This window comes from Tachypleus tridentatus, chromosome 2 (assembly GCF_004210375.1).
Source record: "Tachypleus tridentatus isolate NWPU-2018 chromosome 2, ASM421037v1, whole genome shotgun sequence".
NCBI classification, from domain to species: Eukaryota; Metazoa; Arthropoda; class Merostomata; order Xiphosura; family Limulidae; genus Tachypleus; species Tachypleus tridentatus.
The window spans coordinates 108,746,613-108,768,947 of record NC_134826.1 but is presented as its reverse complement, the minus strand read 5'-3'; the positions used below and the strand labels follow the sequence as shown (position 1 = coordinate 108,768,947).

At 33.4% G+C, this 22,335-nt stretch overlaps 1 protein-coding gene across 1 annotated transcript in view; it reads left to right on the top strand.

The window, feature by feature from the left end:
- Window positions 1-8,201: 8,201 nt before the first annotated feature.
- The window catches only part of LOC143245579 (uncharacterized), a 40,682-nt gene continuing 26,548 nt past the window's right edge, over window positions 8,202-22,335 (top strand). Inside the window, exons 1-2 of the mRNA XM_076491937.1 lie at window positions 8,202-8,840; window positions 15,611-15,678. Coding sequence (XP_076348052.1) covers window positions 15,615-15,678 — 64 coding nt within the window. The 5' untranslated portion in view covers window positions 8,202-8,840; window positions 15,611-15,614. The remainder of the gene's footprint in view (window positions 8,841-15,610; window positions 15,679-22,335) is intronic.

Genomic DNA, 22,335 nt, shown 5'->3' with positions numbered 1-22,335 from the left:
GTTACTCAAGTATTACTGCCATTACAACTTTGAGCGACTGCATCATCTTAGATAGGTTGCTTGCCCATGAATTGTCCAACTTGCTTGGATTTTCTAACTTATATAAACCATTGGCCTTTTTAATTCTATTTAGCATTTATCCAAATTTTGGACATTGTTTGGTTTTATATATCTTTATTTTTTAACAATAATTTTACATTTACATTTCCATTTGATGCAGATATCTTAGTTGCTTTGCACCAATAAACACCAAACACCCAACCAGTTCCTTAGATTGTCTTTATTTTTATCCAAATGTGTAATAAATGTTATTTACAAAAAGTGTAAATTATTTTTTCATGTATTTAATGTTCACATTCCTTAACGGGTTTTTTATATGTTTACATATAAAGTTACTGCAGTAATCCTGAAAAAGTTCCAAAACTTAAACTTGACGAACCTGTTAGTTTAAGAGCACATACTGTTTGTAACTTTTGTGTGTGCAATACGTTGAATTGAGCATATTTTATAACTGATTAATAAACAACAATGATTTCAGTGGTACAAATGGATTACATTTCTTTAATATTAATAAATTGTGCTCATGTTTGTTAAAATCAGATGCATAATATAAATTTCTTGTTAATTTGAAATCAATAAATAAATATTTTTTTCGTTTATAAAAAGGCTCAGTATAGTAGGTTTTCAGTTTTTTAGTGACATATAATAAGTTTATTTGTGCTTATTACATGTTAAGACAAGTTCCATAAATTTTTACACAACTATTTTAAAGCACATTTTATGGAATGTCTGTTGCTTTTATCGAAGAAGAAGAGAGCCCACACCCAAACCATCTGAGGAAGCTTCTGATAGTGCATTTTATTTCACATTTCTCTTACGCCCACATGTTATTCAGTCTGGTATTGGTTTTAAACTGTTATGCTGTGTGTTTGGCAAATCTCTTACACTCGTACACTTCTGCTGAGATTTGGAACACATAAATAATACTTTAGTAATATACATATACAATACATATTAATCTTCTAAAGTATATAATTTGTATGTAGAAGTTTTTATCTTTATTTCAAAAAGTCTTGAACCATGTATATTTCAGCTATTTAAGTATTGACAATCAGGACTGTATTACTACTCCAATTTCTTTTTAAAAGATAATTTGAGAAAAGAACCACTAGACATTCTCACTAAAAGTGGCCCGGCATGGCCGGGTGAGTTAAGGCGTTCGACTCGTAATCTGAAGATCGCGGGTTCGAATCCCCGTCCCACCAAACATACTCGCCCTTTCAGTCGTGGGAGCGTTATAATGTTACGGTCAGTCCCACTATTCGTTGATAAAAGAGTAGCCCAAGAGTTGGCGGTGGGTGGTGATGACTTGCTACCTTCCCTCTAGTCTTATATTGCTAAATTAGTGACGACTAACCCAGATAGCCCTTGTGTAGCTTTGCTCCAAATTTCAAAATAAACAAAGCTAGGTATAATAAAAAACTAGACGTTTCAGTAAAAATGACATACATATGAGTATACGATAATATTTATCAACAGTCCTTATTCAAGCTATAGCAGCACATATCATAAGTGTATTAGAATATTTGTCAACATTCTTCGAAACTTAATTTAATAAGCTAATCAAGTAAACGTTTTGACTAACCATTTTAAAAACTTGCATAGCTTAGTGGCTCTGTGCCAGAGAGTAAATTTCGAGAGTCGTTCTCTTTAATCAAATCATAATTGGGAACATCTGGCCCTTTTTTAATACACGTGCACCAAACTTTGCTTAATGATTAAAAAACAAAGCTAAAAATTATATTCGTTGACGTTACAGAATTGCTAAGGGTAAACAGTTAAATCAGTGCCTACAACGTTTTATTCATATAGGTAGTTATTTATACGAACAACAACATAACTAATATCATCTACTGGCTTGTTTTCAAAACAATTCATTTTAACCGGAAACAAAAAGCATTGTGTTCAATACTTTATCCTTTGAATCAAATACAAATCTAATGTCTGTCACCTCAGTCAATATACCGAGAGTTATATATTAGTTCCAAAGCTTAGTACAGAACTTTTAACAAAAAGTTAAAAACTGCATTTGTTTGATGAACGAGTCATACATCACTAGTTCTATTTTAATGTATAGTTTACAAAAACTTTGTATTTCCCTTGTTCTAATGATTTTCCATGTCAATGCAACACGCGCAGCAGTTTTCTGTCATAGCTACTTTCCTGATCTGTGCTACAAAAATAAATTATGAAAACGACTTTTCCTGCAAATGTCATATAAGAAGAACATTACTTTGTTAATGATAACATCAAATTATGTTTGTGATGTAAAACCACACTTTAAATTATTTCTTCCATATGAGAACATAGCATAATAGAACTACTAAATTTTTACCTTTATATTTAGATTGCCCAAGGCTCATTGTGCCTGCGGAATTAATTTGGGAGTGTAGGCAAACATGAACGCACACGCATAATAACTTACAATGCTGAAATTCGGGGTTAAGTTCTCTGTGGTAGATGCAGTAGATTTTTGTATTAAGTCTTTCTCAATTGTTAGATTTCACTTTTTCACTGTCTGAGAACTATTTTCGGTAGAGAAAAACTTGAAACCGGATTGTTACTGCGTTTTAGCCAAAATGATTTTACCTATTTATGTGATATGTAATATTAAATATTAATTTAAATTAATATTCACTTCTTTCCTTTCTTACTGTGAGAATTATCAGCATTTTAGCATTAAAACTACTGTTACTGTTTATGAGTCTAAAGCATTTTAAATCGTTTATTTAAAAAAAACAGTAAATAAGCTGTGGGTTGTAGTTGACCAACTGATATTTGCGTGAGAGTCGACCAAACTATTAATAAGCCAGTGATGAGTCCTAAAACGTTTTAAATATAATATTTACGGAACTTATGAGAAAAACAGATTTGAATAAAAGTAACTGGTTCAGCGGTTATATGTTTGCAAGTTTTTCAGAGATAGATAACTGAGAAAGCAGCAGTATTTCTTGAAAGATTTTGGAATAACTGTGTATTTCAAGTTGAAAAGAAAAAAATCGTAAGTTAGGGATATTTAGATAATGGTAAGAAAAAGAGTATTTTATGATTTCTTTTAAAAAATGGTACCCTAACTTGATATTATATAGTGGATCATAACATAGTAGCTTGCAAAGTGTGGCACCGTCTTCATATGTAGATGTTTCAGGTTTTATTCTGTCTTTGAATTTTCATTTATCACATATATTTTTCCCATTCTTTATTAACACTGACTATAAAACAGTATTTCCACTAGATCAGACTTCTGAAGAGAATCTTCATTTTAATGTTGTTCTATGTTTTTCGCAGGTTTCTATGAACTTACTAATGTTTTAGGTCTACTAATTTCAAGTGCACAAAGCAGCCCATTCATCTGGGGACTTAGAAGATATGTAACAGAATAGCATGATATTGAGCTCAGTTTAATTTAGCTACATTTTTCATAGATATTTATTTTGAGATGTGGCTAGATGCTTGTGAGCTTTTAGCTCGTAAGGCTTTATCAACTTCAAATCTTTATTATCAATTTGTTAATGAAAACAGGAAATATGCTTATTTTCAATTTCATGATTTTTATCAGCGATTTCTCTTTCAAAAACACAGCCGTATCTTTGAAGATAAGGGCTTTGAACTTCATTGGCTTGAAGTGTTGTTTTTGAGCCTGTTACTATTGTAATGGTTTTTCTACTCAAGGTTATTCGTTTTTACAGATAATGTTAAGGTCTCCCGTTTTTTTCGAAATATTCAGTCTTGTGGATCTATATAGTTTAAAAATCTCATTGTATGAATTTCGCCTTCTGAAAACAGAAAGCAAGTAATAAACATTTAGAGATATTTTCTTAGTTAAGCCAGCGCGATGTGCTTTTATACACCTAATATGTGCTTCCGCATTACGTATGCGTAGCTAATTTATATGCGTTTTTTCGGTGTAGCAGAAAAGAAGGTGAAACAAAAACGGAAAAAATACCAAAAATACTGTATAAGTGTTTTTGAAAAACGATGAAACACTACTGTGTAAATAATTAATATAGCTTGCCAGTGCTCTTGAAAAACGTTTATGTATTAGCGTATTTACAGACAGTATTATGGAAATACTTACAATATCTATTAACAATTATCAGTGTTGTTATCTTGATATCATCATTATCCGTTTCACTATAACCTCACTTCAACGGATGAACAAAATATTTAACAACTTAATGGAATCAATAAGAATTCTAATTCCAAGTTGTTGTGAACATTTATGCGAAAGTAAAGCTGCATGAAATTTGTGATTCTGTAAGTTTGTTTGTTTCAGGGCAAAGCTACAATGGGCTATCTGCTGTGTACACCACGGGTAAATCGAACCTCGGATTTTAACTTTATAAGTCCATAGGCTTATCACACTCCCAAACTTGGACAAAATCTATAAATACTAATCGCTCATCACAAACTTCAGTATAAGTGCCTAGTTATTCTTTCGTAAATACTTATAAGGTTAGAAGTTATATGAACATTATACGTCAACGAACTCCGAGTATATGGAAACGCAACACATATTCCTTATTTTAAACCACTACCCGTTCTTAATATGTCTTATGAGTTCATTCTGTGTTAGCAGGTTACACAGATCAACAGAATTCAACAATGCTTAAATTTAACGACTTTTTCACATGTTGTATATAGTCACTATAAAGTAGTGCACATCCTCTTTTTTTTCAGTTTCCTTTCTTGAATATATCAATGATATATTTTTTAACCTTTAACACACATTTGCTAGTAAATATGGGATGGAAACAACATTTTTATATTTTTTGTCTGCATAAAAGATGTAAAAAACAGATTTGTCACGTACACAAGTCAGAACTATTTATAATCACTTCGGGGAGTCATGCCTAGCCGTAACTCTTTTCTTTCGGATAAAAACACGGGAAATACGATCATTTATTAGCAGAAAGATGAATTACAGCGCTTGATTTCACTACGCTTGACCTGTTTTCAGGTAGTTTCCCGATTTAACATTAAGCCTAATTATATTAGCCAATATTGAAGTTACAAAATGCAAAGTTTGGCAGTTGCGTGTACACGCCCAAAGGTAAAGGAAAGCTGTGGAAACAGTCATTTGTTAAATAAAAGGTGGAAAGAAACGTAATTGGTGATAAGTGGCTTGCACAAAAATAATAGAGTTTGTTTTAACTTTTGTATATGAGTTTTTTTTCTTTTTTTTGTGTGTGTGATGGAGCTTGCAATACCATTGTGATTCACAGCCAATTTATGAATGATATATAATAACATAAACAAATAATTATTTGATGAATTAATACAGGAATAGCTATTTCACCCATTTACAACGAAATTTTGAGCTAATTTTATAACAGTGATTTAAGAAAACTAAGTATATTACAGCATAATGTTTGAATAGCCTATCCAATATAATAAGATAACTACAAGTACATAACATCTTAATTAAGTTTTCAAGAAAACAAAACCTATGTTGGTTACAAAGTATTTAGTGATCAGTTGTGTACCTTCGCTAAATCAAAGATATTTTCAGAATTGTTTTGTTTGTTTGTATTAAAAATAATGCTTCTTTTTTTTTATCAAGTTTCACTTAAATTTCCTTTTCTTTTATATTTATTTTGTTTAAAATGAAATATTTTAAAGTTTAGTTTGTTTTTCAAATATAAATGAAAGTATTTGATGAATTGTTTGTTTGTTTTTGAATTTCGCACAAAGCTACTCGAGGACTATCTGTGCTAGCCGTCCCTGATTTAGCAGTGTAAGACTAGAGGGAAGGCAGCTAGTCATCACCACCCACCGCCAACTCTTGGGCTACTTTTTACCAACGAATAGTGGGATTGACCGTTACTATATAACGCCCCCACGGCTGGTAGGGCGAGCCGAGCATGTTTAGCGCGACTCGGGCGCGAACCCGCGGATTACGAGTCGCACGCCTTACGCGCTTGGCCATGCCAGGCCTTTTCAGAAGTGAATCCATAATATTTCACATTGCTTAGCCACGATAAAATACATAGCTTAGTCTAAAATCCATTCAGTGAGCTGAAAATAATCTTCGTAAGTGATAAAAAGTACTCAGAAATATTAAAAACATTATAATTGACAATATAATATACAGGTAAGAGAAAAACTTAATAATTTGATTACATTATTGAAAGCTATCGTAAATAAATAACACAATAAATTACATCACGTGTTTTTCTGATGTCTAAAAAATATTGGCCTCTTTTATGAAACGTCTCTATTCATAGCCAAACATGTTTTACTGCGCAGTATTTGTATATTTGTTAAGGATAGTCCACTTTCTAGCTTAAACATCTATGCAATATTATTACACTATGTAACAATTTTTTTTGCTTTTCCTTGTTCCTGGGCAGAAAGTGTTATTTTCCAATTGCTTCTACCTAAAGTAAATGAAAAAGACCTATTTTTCTTTTCAAACTTTGCTTTTGTGACGTAGGTAATCAAATTTTCAAATTTAGCCATTTACCAGAATATTCCAGGTAGATTCAGTGCTAAGTAACTGATAGAGAATTTTCTCGAACTTACAAGAATTTTCAAGAACTTTCTAGAATGTTGTAGAAGCCTCAAAGCTCTGCTGCTCCATAACGGGAATAAGTATCCATCTCTTACCCTATCTCATTCGGTGCACTTAAAGGAGAATACAACATCATCAAGACCTTGCTAGAAGCCTAAGTATGATGAGTATGGCTGGGAGGTTATCAAAGACTTCATTTTTGTATAACTTTGGTATAAATACATGTAAATCGTGATTCATTTGTTGTTTTATTCAGACCTTATGTAAATGAAAATGTGCAAATTTGCCCGTTTTTACATAGAAAACAGGTTAATTTCTAAATTTAATTATCCAGATCACAAAAGCAAAGTTTGAAGGAAATAATGACCATACTCTGAACATTTACAACATAAGCAATTAAGAAATAACACATACTATCCAGGAACAAAATTTGTGTTACATTGTGTTATTAGTGCTGTGATTCAGATATAAAGTAGTGATTAAGAGCGAGGTGGCTCATCACATAAATGTAAGTTTAATATAAATGTATCTATCTAATGTTCGTCAGCAATGATATCGTACTAACGACCATCAAACAGTATTAGTTATCAACTATTGTAGCTGCTTACCGACAGAATTGTTCACCAGCTTTTAGAAGAGTAAATTTATAATTACCTTTGACATTCCTAACTAATTACTGATTTTGCAGAAATAGTATTGTATACAGAGTATGAAGTGGCCACTGACAAATAATATTACAGGAGTGTTCTGACTATTAATAATCGTACGCATTTGTGATTTGTATAACCATTTGAAGGGAATGATACATAAAATATGAGTATGAAATAATTAATAAATCATTAAGTTTGGTACAATCCCCAAATTGTTAAACTAAATAGTCACAAATAATATTGCAGGCCGAAGAAGAAGAAATCAATGTCTATATCATTCTTTTGTAATGGTATTATATACATTTTATTAAGTGTTGCTGTCTTAGCAAAATAGTTTCTTGCTCAGACGTTTAACTTATTTTGATAACTTCGAGAGATTTTTAGGTGGTTCATCTTACAGGAGGGTATTTGTAATGTGTAAGAGTAATCTTTTTATTTCTGATTTCATTCTAGTTTTATTTTAGATTTATATGTGTACTCCGTGAACTGTATTGAAATATGAACTTCTACGCCCAAAATGACCTTCTGAAGCGCACTCAGAGCACTTTGCAGCCTTGTGGATGGGCTACAATTTAGTATGATGTTAACTAAATATCGTGTATAAACATTATGATATAGCCTAGAAGAAAATGTGTGACAATCATTTAAAAAAAATGCCCACATTACAAAGGAGAATAGTTGACCTAGAGTACATGATGGAATGATTAATTGTTGGATTTAATTTAGACAAGAAATGTTAACTTGAAATATTACCTCATGGTCGCTAACCAGTTTACCAGATTAGTAGGTAAAAATGCTGTCATGTTTATTCAGGGGTTAACAATAAGCTACTGACCTAGCATGATGTTACTCATCCTATTGCGATATAGTTTATAAAGACCTTTTATTTGAACTGTCGAGTAATGGATTGATATAAACAGTATACGCGGAAGTATTACTGCAGATATGATGGCAGTTACATCACGCCTCCCCTTTTCTCGCCACCTATTTGTACGCAGGCCTTGGCTGAGTCCATTCAGTGCTACACTGCACACATCACACACCATTTCCTGATGAGACTTGGAATCCTACATCAAGCCTCAATCAAGCGACACCTAGCTGTGCGGAAGCATGGACAGACAGGTCGAGAGTTATATTTGATCAAAATTTAATCTTTCATGTGTAACGGTTACTGATAGACATTATTTAGTGTATTGACCTAGTGTGAAGTTTCGTGGGGTAATTAGATTTTTTATTATGTCAGTTTTGTTACTGGACATCAAAGAACGCTCATATTCGAAATCTCTCATATCATTGAGAGGTGAGAAAACGAGTAGTAACTAAGAAATTAGGTAAGCAAGAAAGGTCGAGGCCTAAGATAAGTAGCTTCAAGAACAGGATGATGCCTTGTGATACTTGTTTTTAATCTTATTTTCATACCTGGAGATTTAGAGAGATTTCGATATACGTATAACTTTGAAGGGAAGTCAAAGCTCCAAAATATTGCATGTAGTTGTGAAGAGTGAGAAGGCGAAGTATTTCGATGAGTGTCAGCCAGAATAAACTGAGATTGTATTTAAAGAAGTGCTTTATAATTGGAATAGTTATCTGAAAGAGATAAATTCTGATCTTAAATTGTAAGTATGTTTGTTTTTTTATTTCACTAACAGGTATATAATGTTTTTGAAAAACATCCACAATTCTCTGGTATCTCGTGTTATTTAATACTCATAAAATTGGGAAGTTATTCTTTAAAGTGAACGTTTAAAGAACATTTTAAAGCATAATTTTTATCAATTTAGATATATAATAAATACCGGTTTGTAAACCGTAGAATAACTTTTTTAATTTTTATGTTTATCTAACAGCTTTATGAGTTGGTAGTATAAACATAATTGTTTAGAGTTATTAAAAATATAAGAAATTAGTATACGTATAAATTGTGATAGGCTTGTAATAAGATAACTTATTGAATGTTAGTGATAATAGTTTCCCAAACAATGCGCTCTTAATACCAGCTATATTAACACTGACCGTTTCTCCAACAAGGAATGTGAACATAAAAAGCAACAGAACACTAAAATGAAAACCTTCTTCAACTATGCGTGTTATATTTAGAAACATTGCTCAAATTGCTTAATGTAGCTAACACTTATGAGTAACATCTTAGGAAAGAATAATACTTTATCAAAATTTGAAATAGTGTTTTGCATGTATACTTTGCGTCAGCGGGTACTGTTATTGTTAAAACGAGGTCTAAAATCTTACTTTTGGCATTTCTTGATAACGTGAAACATTATGATTCAAAATTCTTTCTCTTCATCCTACTTTATAGGATTAATTACAAAACATGTTCATCCCCACTAAAAATTAGGTTTTGATACTCGCAACAGACAAAGCTCAGGTAGTCAACTGTTCATGTTTGCGCTGAATAATAAAGAGATAAAGAAATTTTTAGGATATATATAGCATTCATTTGATAAATAACGTTGAGAGGTTGAATGAACACCGTCAGCGAAGACAGATTTTCAGCATCAGAACTAGTTCTATTAGTTAGGCTAGGAGACTGAATTGAGTTTCACATTGGCTAACGTCTGATCAGTTATCCATATATGATGGGAACTTTACTCAACAAGTGTGTAGTATAGTGTCACTAAAATGATGTAAAGATAACTGACACCCGTTTAATAATATAGAATAAAATACCCAAAGACAGCACTACAATTGCAATCTGGGATTATATCGAGATGTTGTAACCTATTTATTCATAAATGTAAGCTATCTATAAATACTTGACTTGCAACCTAACTATTCGTTTCATTTCTTTACCTTTAATCAAATCGTTTATTTCGATATGTACTTATCTACAACTATTTCATTGTTGTTATTCTGCTATTTGTTTTGTGGATTTTTATTAGATTTTATCTTCTTTCAGTTTTACTTATTGTGAATATACTGTTGAGCGTTATGAGAAAAAAGAAACAAAACTGGAGTCCATACATTGAACTTCTTGCTATCGGCGATTCAGGGATAAACTTGTGAGTTTAAAACGTTTAAATTTGGTGCTGAAGCGCGACAATTGGCATAGAGCAAATAGATTATACAAATTTGCGCTTAATAACAAATTAACAAGACTATTTTCGCTATCTGCTGTGTCCAACGAAGGGAATTAAACCCCTGGTATTAGCATTGTAAATCCAAAGACTTAGCGCTGTCCTAGCGTGGGACAATTTTCTCCTTTCGAAAGCGCTCGGGGTAAAATTTTTGAAGGCCAGTATAACCAAATGGTTAAGACACTCGGCTCTTAATTAGAGAGTCGCAGGTTCAAATCCCCATGCGTTACTGGAGATTTTATATTACCATTTTGTATGAATGGCTTAACATTATCATACAGATTTACATGTATTAAATGTTTTCTCTTTTGCCTTAAAAAATAAGTACAGCTAGTGCAAATTACAACTTGTGTAGCTTTGCGTAAGCATATGCAAAAAGTATCAATTTGATGGATTTAAGTACTGGAAATATATCTTTTAAGACTCTATTTTTTAAGGAATTCAAACAGTTTCTATAAATTAATAATAAGAATACAGGGTTACTGATTAAGATATTTAATAAATTACGACGTGTCTCTTGGTAACCCAAAGTAAATCAATTTATTCTTCTATTAAAACTGTTATGATCAGTAATAGAGAAACGTTAACAAGGTAAAACACATTTCTTCTGACACATAAAGATACATTTGATTATTTACTTTACTTAATAATTTAAAATAGATAGACGTTGCAAGAATTAAGAAATATACTGACTATATCAAACCACACTCTAATATATATAATACAAATATTTTCCACACACAGAAATAGCCATATTAGAATATATGGATCAGCCATATAAAAATGTGATATAAAAAAACAAAGAGTCAAATAATATAACAAGCTAGCTGAGGGTATCCGTTAAAGAATGAAAATTATATAACAAAATATGTTAAATAAAATTACCATTCCTTTTTGTTGACCCGGCATGGCCTGGTGGTTAAGGCATTCGACTCGTAATTCGAGAGTCGCCAGTTCGAATCCCCGTAACTGTAAATATGCTCGCTCTTTGAGCCGTGAGGGCGTTATAATGTTATGGTCAATCCCACTATTCGTTGATAAAAGAGTAGCCCAAGAGTTAGCGGTGGGTGGTGATGACTAGTTGTCTTCCTTATAATCAATCTTACACTGCTAAATTAGGGACGGCTAGTGCAGACAGACATCGTGTAGCTTTGCGCGAAATTCAAACCAAATTCCTCTTGTTTTGTTATTAATTTACTAATAACATCAATGTATGTTATTTGCATACTATGCCTTGCAGAAGGCAAAAGTTCTAGAAAAATCATAGCCCGTGTACACCATCGGATAGTTTCCAGTTATTGTATGAAACATTACTGTAATCGACCCAGCTAGCTCTGCAAGATAAATACTATCACAGACAGAAAAATACACAATGATTAATATTTAAAGTAAGACAATTGTGTAGCTTAAGTTCTACTATTAGTACTGTTAACGGTTCTGAAATAATTATGAAATAATTCATATACACATGAATGATGTCTTGATCCTGCTCGTAATTATACATAATTATATGATATATACTTGGATAATATCACGACTCTGTTGCTGACTTAAAATACACCATACGAGGGCTGTTAAAAAAATACGCGGACTGTTTGAATTGCGCGGCTCCAGTTGGTTCCAGAGGAATCCGCTTGGTGTCGCTAGGTTCGCACAGATCAGCTGATTACGACGCCATTTCCCGATTGCAGATATCTTCATTTGTGTATAGCTACGCGGTTTTAAGTGAAGTGCGATTTTTTTCGTTTGGCGGATTTCAGAATGAGTGACCTGAAGGAGCAACGACTTGCTGTGAAATTTTGTGTTAAACTTGGAAAATCTGCGACTGAAACTTTTGCTATGCTTAACACGGCTTACGGTGATGTTGTTATGAATCGTACGGCATGTTTCAAGTGGCATGAACGTTTTAAGGATGGTCGACAGTCCATTGAAGATGATGAGCGTCCTGGACGTCCTTCCACGTCAACTGACGACCCACACGTCGACAAAATCAGCACCATGGTGCGGGCAAATCGACGTCTGACTGTCAGGGAGCTTGCTGAAGAGTGTGGGATATCAGTTGGATCTTGTTACGAGATTTTGACCGAAAAATTGAAGATGCACCGCGTTGCTGCGAAATTCAGCCCTCAGAGCTCGTGAGTTTTTGGCCCAACACTCGATCACTGTTCTTCCCCACCCCCCTACTCACCTGACCTTGCTCCTTGCAATTTTTTTTGTTCCCCAAACTCAAAAGACCCCTGAAAAGAAGAAGATTTGAGACAATTCCCAAGATTAAGGCAAATGCGACGAAGGAGCTGGAGGACATTACAAAAGAAGCGTACCAGGACTGTTTTAACAAGTGGAAACACCGTTGGGATAAGTGTGTGCGTTGGGGAGGAGAGTACTTTGAAGGGGTCCCAGACCTGTAACTTCTAAATAAATTACATTTTGTTTTATGACGTCAGTCCGCATATTTTTTTAACAGACCTCGTATACATATGAATAATGTCTTGACGCTGTTGTTATATTTACAATTATAATCCATATATGCACTGCTGGCCAAAATCTTAAGGCCAATGAACATAAAGAAAAAAATATGCATTTTGCGTTGTTAGACTCAACCATTTATTTGAGTAGAGCTTCGAAAGATGAAAATAAGAAAAGGGAAAATAATTTTTTTTTTCTAGCATTTAATAGGGAAAATGTGAACACAATGAAATTAGCCTAAATACTAGCTGGTCAAAAGTTTAAGACCATACCAAAAAGAAGTCCTAAACAGAGTAGGAAATGCCCAACAAGAGGTCTCAGTAGTGAGTTGCACGGCCGTCATTGCGAATAACTTCAAACATTTTTTTGGCATGGTCGATGTAAGCGTTTGCAGAAGGCTTTCTGGAATGTTATTCCAAGTGGTAAAGATGGCTTCACGAAGATCATGCATTGTTTGGAATTGACGTCCATTTCTATAGACTTCCCTTGCCATCCACCCCCAAACATTTTCAATGGGGTTCAGCTCGAGAGAACACGCTGGATGGTCCTAAAGAATCATGTTGTTTGCCATGAAAAAGTTCTTTGTACTGCGAGCATTGTGGATTGCAGCGTTGTCCTGCTGAAAGATCCAGTCATTTCTACACAAGCGAGGATATTCAGTCAATAATAATGCTCTCTCCAACATGCCAATGTAGCCAGCTGCTGTTTGACGCCCTTGTATAACCTGAAGCTCCATTGTTCCATGGAAGGAGAAAGCACCCTAGATCATGATGGAACCTCCTTCACTGTGTCGTGCAGAAAATGTCTCCGGTGAGATATCCTTATCGTGCCAGTAACGTTGGAAGTCACCTGTACAATCCAGGTTAATTTTTCTCATCAGAGAATAAAACCTTTGTCCACTTTTCTACGTTTCATGTTTGGTGCTTCTCAGCAAAGTTTAACCAAGCTGTTTCGTGGTATGGAAGAAGGCGTGGCCTTTGATGATGTTTACGGTTTTTAAAGCCTTTATCTTGTAGATCCCGTCTTATTGTTCTTGAGCTACATTCTGCGTCCGTAAGGGTCTTAATCTGGTTCGACGATCGGCTGGTGTCTTGTCGGACAATCCGTTGAATTCTCCTGCTCAACGCCGGCGAAATTTTCTTGGGCCGACCACTCTAAATTCTCGTTCCGTATCCCTCAGGGTCTTCTAAGAAATTTGCAACAGCAGTTTTACAACGCCCAATCTCACCACCGATGGCATGTTGAGACCTTGCTTTTGCAGCTCGACAATTCTGCCTCGTTCAAACTCTGTCAACTTTTGGCCTTTGTCATGATTTTACCCAATGTAACACAGGAGATGTCAGCGGGAGATGTTGACAACGCTAATGCTTGAACACAAATGACTAAATTTCGTTACGTGTTTACCGATTAACGCTTCATTTCAGTATGATCTTAAACTTTTGACTAGCTAGTATTTAGGTTAATTTCATAGTGTTCACATTTTCCCTGTTAAATGCTAAAACGTTTTTTTATTTTTATTTTCTCTTTTCTTATTTTCATCTTTCGAAGCTCTACTCAAATAAGTGGTTGAGTCTAACAACGCAAAATGCATATTTTTTCTTTATGTTCATTAGCGTTAAGATTTTGGCCAGCAGCGTATTTATGGATAACATCTTGATACTATTGCCAGTTTCCTGAATTTATATCATTTACACAGGGACAATGTCTTAAGTCTGATGCTAACTTCACGTAGCATCATGATTCTGATGTACCTTTATATTGTTATGTCATATATATATGAATAATGTCATGACAGTTCTACTAAATTCAGTAACTTGTGCCATATACACAAAGATAATGTCTTGAGACTGTTAACTTGAGACACTTATATCATATATACGTGGATAATGTCTTGCAATTTTTCTATCTTCAGGTTCTTATATAATATACAGATGGATAATGTGTACACATTGTTGCTTATTTTACATACTTATATCAATTAAAAATGAATAATATATCGACAGTGCTGTTAACATATTTGCATCATATTCATACGGATAATGTCTTGATTCTGTTGTTAACTTTATATAATTTCATCATATATAATGTCTTGATTGATAACTTCACATGTTTATATTATATACACATGAAAAATGCCTTGAAATTGCTCCTAACTTCACAAACGTGCAGGATATACACATGGATAATGTCTTTGCACTATTGTTAACTCTACAGAACTGTATCATATACATATGAATATATATTAACGTTTATACTTAATCTCCATTCTTGCATCATATATGAATAGATAATGTAAAAATACATCCTTAAATACCTCTTAAGATTACTTAGTTGTTTTATTAACAGGCGGACTTTAAGGACTATCGCGATTAGCATCCAAAAATAATACTCCTTGAAGCCTAGCTTGGGTAATGAAAGACCAATGAATGTACGTTAATGGCAAAAATTATAATGATTGTAATATAGCGTAGATGCTGGTAATTTGGAAACAAATGTATGTTTTAAACTCACTTTTCCAGAACAAAGTATTTTTATACATAACAACAAAATTACTTAAAATGTCTTTCAGTCTAGCAAGAAATCAGTGATATATTTAAAGTCTATGAAAGCAAATATCTTCCAAATTGTTATTTTACATACTTGAGGAGTCGCAATGCTATTTTTCCTGCAACAGTATCATAAATGACGTCAAGTGGGAAAAGAAAAGGAATCAAACATAATTCATTCTACAAGGTTTGTATATATTGAAGATTGAGTGTTACATATTGTACGTATCCTTCAGAATCATATAATATTGTTAATAACTAGTATTACTTCTCTTTCTGTAGAGAAATGAACATTGGAGCCTCTGTCCTTATATTAATCTTCCTTTTTCCCGTGTCTGTTTTGTCTCAAGGTAAGAATTTAAAATATAATTCCTGTTTACAATACTTATATAAAGGCAGTGATTCATATTTAAAGTTAAAAATAATTCAAGAAAAGTAATAGTTCATTAAAACTTACAATACTACATTAAAATTACATTAGTTATCTCGGCCTAGCAACGCGACCTCTGGAACTATAACATCTCTGATGATTCTTTCATGGCAACTCGCTCCCCTCTGATGACGTCAGAGACAACGACTTCCACGATATCTATCAACGTGTCTCAGCAAACAAACTAATTCATTAGTCCTATATTTAATTAAATTTCATGGATATTTATATTAAATAATCTTGAAAAAGACGTTGCTTTAAATATCATACAATAATTTCAAATTTACAATTTCTATTGTTTCAATTTATGCTGTCCATACAACATTGCAAAATAATTTTTTTACAAATTTTATTTTATAGTTTTATTTTCCATGAGTTTTACAAGCGTAGACACTACACTTCCATACATGATGACTTCATCAATGTCTAGACTTTGTTAAAAGTTAAATGTTAAAAGCATTACAGTCTTATTTGTCAATAGGATGTCAGTAAAGCTGCTGTTACATATTATTTGAATAAGATCGCAGCTACTGTGTCTTCAAATATATATATTTAACTCTATTATTTGTATTTTATAAAGAAAGCCAATTTTATTAAAATCGGAATACAGGTTTCAAAGTACATTTAATTTCGTACGTTTGACAAAGATGTTTTATACTTTTGTAGGAAATTATGCAACATGATCGAAGTTTCAATTCCATTATTTCAAAATAAATCCTGAAGAAAAATTCTTAAATTTTGTTTTACTCTCCTGTGATCCGCAAGTTCAACAAAGATAGTGTAACACATAAAACCCATCACGTTCTGCCAAGGGCTGAAGTCTCTTTACCTGCTGTATAGTAATATTGACTTGTGTTGTGATAAATAACAGTGCTAAAAGATAGGAAAATATAAGAAATTATTAAAATAAATTATATGTAGAAATGTAAGGACATACAATAAAAGAAGATTACGTCTAAAATTATTTCATGAAATATTAAAAGGTGTGTATATTTTTCTATGCTCACATTTTACCCAATTCGTTGTAAAGTATTATAGACTATATATATAGTCTATGTTATGCAGATTATATAACTTGACGATAAGTTAGTAATACCATAGAGAAAGTGTAAAATATATGCATAAATATTTAACTTCAATTTAAAATAACTTTTGACATTCACTTTGGAGATTTGGTGGGTTATGTAAAACAAAATTAAAACCTATGAGTTAGAAAAAAAGTGTTTTTTTATGGGTTACGGGAGAGACTAGTAGGGTAAACACCCTTAAACTTAGATTTAAGAAATAACTCATCACGTGGGAATGTTAAACATAGAAAAAGAGTGTGAAGAAAAGAGAGAAAGTTTGTTACCAACATGTGATTAAAAAAAAGGACACTTTCAAGTTCACCAAGTCTATTTGGTGTTAAAAAATAGTTTATTATTATACATTGTCGTTATTCAAGTATTTAATTTGTAGTTAATACCGAAAACAAACGATTTAAACTTTACTTAATCAGATGATTCAAATATGAACTTAATGTTCATGATACTTTAACTAGAGTTTTTGTATGAATTTGCTCCTGAAAAAGAAAGGTCCACCTTTCGAAAGCGCTCGGGTTATAGGATTTTTATTCATTTAGACTTCTTGAACTTACGTGTTTTACTAACATCATAGAGTTTTTGTATGCCACTAAATTTAAAGGTCAGTAAGAGATCAACATGTGAAATGTATGACATTTCATTATACAATGCAATGAATTATATATCCTTATACTCGAATGGTGACAGAGTTAGGTGTTTCTAATTAGTACTCATAAGCGTGGGTTAGGAGTTAAGATACATCTTAATTTTCAGTATCTGTCTACAACAGACAGTATAAAGTTCAATCAAATCTGGGTCACTTTCAGATATTAATAACCTGTCTCTTTCACCATTAATAATCAGACTGATGAAATTCTACTACATGGTTTGATTTTCAATTTCGGTCAAAGCGATCTGCACTATCTGTTCATAATTTACCAGTGTAAGACTAGAGGAGAAGGCAGCTAGTCATCACCATTCACCGCCAACTCTTGAGTTACTCTTGAGCCAACGAATAATAGGATCGGTAGAAAATATAATGGCCCCACGGCTGAAAGGGCGAGCATGCTTAGTGAGACGGGAATTAGAGCCTGTGGCCCTCAGATTAGAAGTCGAGCGCCCTAAATATCCGACCTTGCCAGGCCTACTGGAGAGTGCGTGTGACTGTTTTCTTACAGTAAAGCCACATCGAGCTATCTGCTGAGCCTACCGAGGGGAATCAAAACCTTGATTTTAGCGTTGTAAATTCGTAGATTTACCGCAGTACTATCGGGGAGCCAGCCTACTGGAGAGAAAAACGACTTGATCCAAATGTTATTAAATATAATGTTTATATATCCTATCTTTGAAGATAAATTTATATTTTTAATTCTGGTTAAATTATGATGAACATTAAATGTATGTGGAAAATGTATGATTATACTGAGTTTGAACCGTTTATTTTCGATAATAAGTACAATGTAAATAGCGACAATGTATTATAGTTGACTTTCTTAATACGAAATAAAATTGGTCAACTCGGAAATGACCCTTTCTCATTAATCTCGTGATGGTAAACAACCTATGTCTTTTTTTCTAAATATTATTATTCTCTGTCTACCATTCCCTCCTGACAAGCTAGGTGTTTCTTACTTGAGACTGTGGTTTGAAACGCGTATGTAATGTAAGATACATCTCTAATGTACAAGAATGTTCAGTCCTCCAAGATTTATGAACAAATTAGTAAGCACTGCTATTCTATAATAGTTATCGATCACATTTATTATGTAGTTAAATAGTCATTCAATATTTATAAAGACATTAGGTGTAACAAAGACTTTTCAGCAGTACGTTAGATGTGATAGTAACACTACCCAGCTATAGAAACAGTAAAAAAGAAAAGAAAAAGTAAGTTAAATACACGGATGTTTAGGTGTTATCATAATAATGTTTCAAAATATATTTTAGTTTTGAAAATATAGCATGAGATAATCCAAATAAAATTTTGTTATTGCCATCTTCGTAAATTACAAGTAATACAGATAAATAAATGAATATATATACATAGTAAAAAAAGAGCTAATCACGAACTTGATATAGAAATTAAAGCTTCACATGACGGTATTAAGGTTGTTTATGGCCCGGCATGGCCAAGCGTGTTAAGGCGTGCGACTCGTAATCTGAGGGTCGCGAGTTCGCATCCCCGTCGCGCCAAACATGCTCGCACTTTCAGTCGTGGGGGCATTATAATGTGACGGTCAATCCCACTATTCGTTGGTAAAAAGAGTAGCCCAGTTGGCGGTGGGTGGTGATGACTAGCTGCCTTTCCTCTAGTCTTACACTGCTAAATTAGGGACGGCTAGCACAGATAGCCCTGGAGTAGCTTTGTGCGAAATTCAAAAACAAACAAACAAGGTTGTTTTTGCAGTTACGCGTTTTGTGCTTCACTGATCACACTGTATTATAAAATGGCGGAAAAATATAGAACGTTACTATGTTCGATTGTTAATGAGAACGTCATCAGAGTCACGTGATTTGTAAAGTTTTCATTCATAAAATTATTCATACCACTATTTTAGAGGAATTTAATTTAATTCCGACTTATATTTATGGATAAAATATTTCTCCATAGATTTTTCTGGTTTGTTAACAGACTTTTCTAACATTATAGAATGGTATTACACTGAATTTTGGGTGTTTTTCCTTCGCACATTGATCTAAATGTTTTCTCAGTCCGATTTGTCGCAATTCTGGGTGATTTATCTGTTGTCTGTGGATAGTCATTCTGCTCTTTAATTGGTACCCGATCTGCCCAATATAATCCAATCCACAACCTGCACGTTTCATACAATATATTAGATTTTTTGATGTATAGTCCATCTCTCTGTTGATATGAAAAGTTTATCCTGAACATCTGAATTTTAAGTCTTTGCTTTCTTGAAAGACTTCACATGTTTTGCAACGTGGGTGAACGCATCGTTTAGCCCCGTTTTCCTTGGTTGACTTAAACTCCGAATTTGTAAGAATTCTTTTAAAATTAGGGTCTTGTCTCTGGCTTTTCACCCAAGTTGCGTTAGCCAGATTTTGTAGACTTTCTTTTTCTCATCAGTCGAGTATTGCTTTTAATGCTTGGATTATCTTGTAAATATCTGGATTATTTGGATTGTGTGTTTGTACAAATGTAATCTTTTGTCATAGTTTTCTCTTTGTTTAACTGTCCTCAGGGTTTCCGCTGGTATATATTTGGCCCGATCTATTTCCGTCTCAATTAAAGTTATTGGGTAATTTCTTGGTAGAAAGCGGACTGGCAGTTCTTGCAATCTTTGTTCTCTTATTTTGGGGTCTGAGATTATGGTACATATGCGCCGGGCCATGTTGAAAGGGATGTTAGTCTTTGTGTGTCTTGGATAACAATATGTAAAGTCCAAATACTGAAATGAGTTCGTATCCTTGTGATAAATATCTGTTTGCAACTTGTGGCCTTCTTTGTATATTTTAATGTCCAGGAAAGGAATCGCATGTTAACTGGTCTCCAGAATAAATTTGATTTGATCATTGATGTTGTTTAATAACTGGTGGAAGTCTGAAATATCTCCCAGGTCTTGCTTCCAGATGATGAAACAGTCATCCAGAAATCTCCACCAGTTGTCTTGAATATAGATCGCGCCCTCTGCTTCATACCTTAATACCAGAGGCGTAGATTCTGGGGGGATGGGGTATACATCCCCCCTTCATTTTAGGTGGGGATATGGTGCATACAATCACCCCCCTACAGTTTGGTTTGTTGAATTGTTTTATTGCATCACAGGCCTACAAATTGTGTGTTTGTTCTTGTGATTCTCGTGTTCTTACCAATCGAATTACATAATTAGGCCTAGATGTAGGCTTTTTCAGTAGCCGAAATGTACATCTTTAATACAGGCGTGCTTCTAAGCTTTTCAATCTAAGCGATAGTTCGTAAGTATCAGTCAGTAGGTCTAAGTATACATGCAAGTATTGTGGCAACAAGATTACTCTGTGACTGCATGTTTACAGCTTTCAGGTTCACGTAATCAGAGATTACCAATTTGCAAATTGAACAGTCCACATAAGTGGTTGCAAAAATCATCCCCCCATCGGGTGTAAAAAATTTACGTCCCTGCTCATTACACCCATAATAATATAAACTTATGATCAAATCTACTTTCCAAGTCTTCTTAATAGGTTTCAATCCAATGCTGTATTGCTATTTTCCCTATGTCATGGGGAACGTTAGTGTATAAGTTACATACATCAAAGGTAACTAAGAGTGGATCATTTTCAAGAGTAGTTGGGAGTTTAGTTAAAAAGTCCAGTCAACCAAGAAAAACGGGGCCAAACGATGCGATCACCCACGTTGCAAAACGTAAAGTCTTTCAGGAAAGCAAAGACTTAAAATTCAGAAGTTCAGGATAAACTTTTCATATTAACTCAGAGATGGACTGTACATCAAAAAATCTAATATATTGTATGAAATATGCAGGTTGTGGATTGGATTATATTGGGCAGATCGGGTACCAATTAAATAGCAGAATGACTATCCACAGACAACAGATAAATCACCCAGAATCGCGACATATCAGACTGAGTAAACATTTAGATCAATGTGCGAAAGAAAAACACCCGAAATTCAGTGTAATACCATTCTATAAGGTTAGAAAAGTCTGTGAACAAACCAGAAAAATCTATGGAGAAATATTTTATCTATAAATATAAGTCGAAATTAAATGAAATTCCTCTAAAATAGTGGTATGAATAATTTTATGAATGAAAACTTTACAAATCACGTGACTCTGATGACATTCTCATCAACAATCGAATATAGTAACGTTCTGTATTTTCCCGCCATTTTATAATGCAGTGTGATCAATGAAGCATGAAATGCAAAACTACAAATATACGACCTTAATCCCGTCATGTGAAGCTTTAATTTCTGTATATATATATATATATAATTGAAAACAATAGCATAAGTTGTGATCTTATTCAAATAATGGACAAGATTGAATTTCGAACTGTTGTATGATATTTAAATAAGCGTTTTTCAGGATGATTTACATATAAATGATCAGAAAATATAATTAAACAAAGATCTAATGAATTAATGTTTTAAACCTAGCCATGTTGAGACACGTTGTCACATGTAGTGTATGTCATTGTCTGCGGTCAGGAGCCCGAGCAACGTACTCTCTTTGATGATATTATTGTCTCTACTCGACACACATGTAGCACCCTCTAGCTACAGAAAACTTCCATTCTGGCGTGCGAAAATAACTACTCAAACACATAAGTGCCAACATAGCTAACTAGTCTTAGTTAAGACTAAAACTATAATATTCAGTAAAAGTTTATTGTATTATTCGTATAATTTAAAGCTTTTTCAATTACTTTAAGACAAAGTTCTATAATTTGTCAAATGTTCCTATTTGACTACGTTGTAAAAGTAAGTTTTGAAATAGTTTGTTTATTAAATAACGCATTTTATCACTTTCATGCCAGAAATTATCCTGTTTAATTTT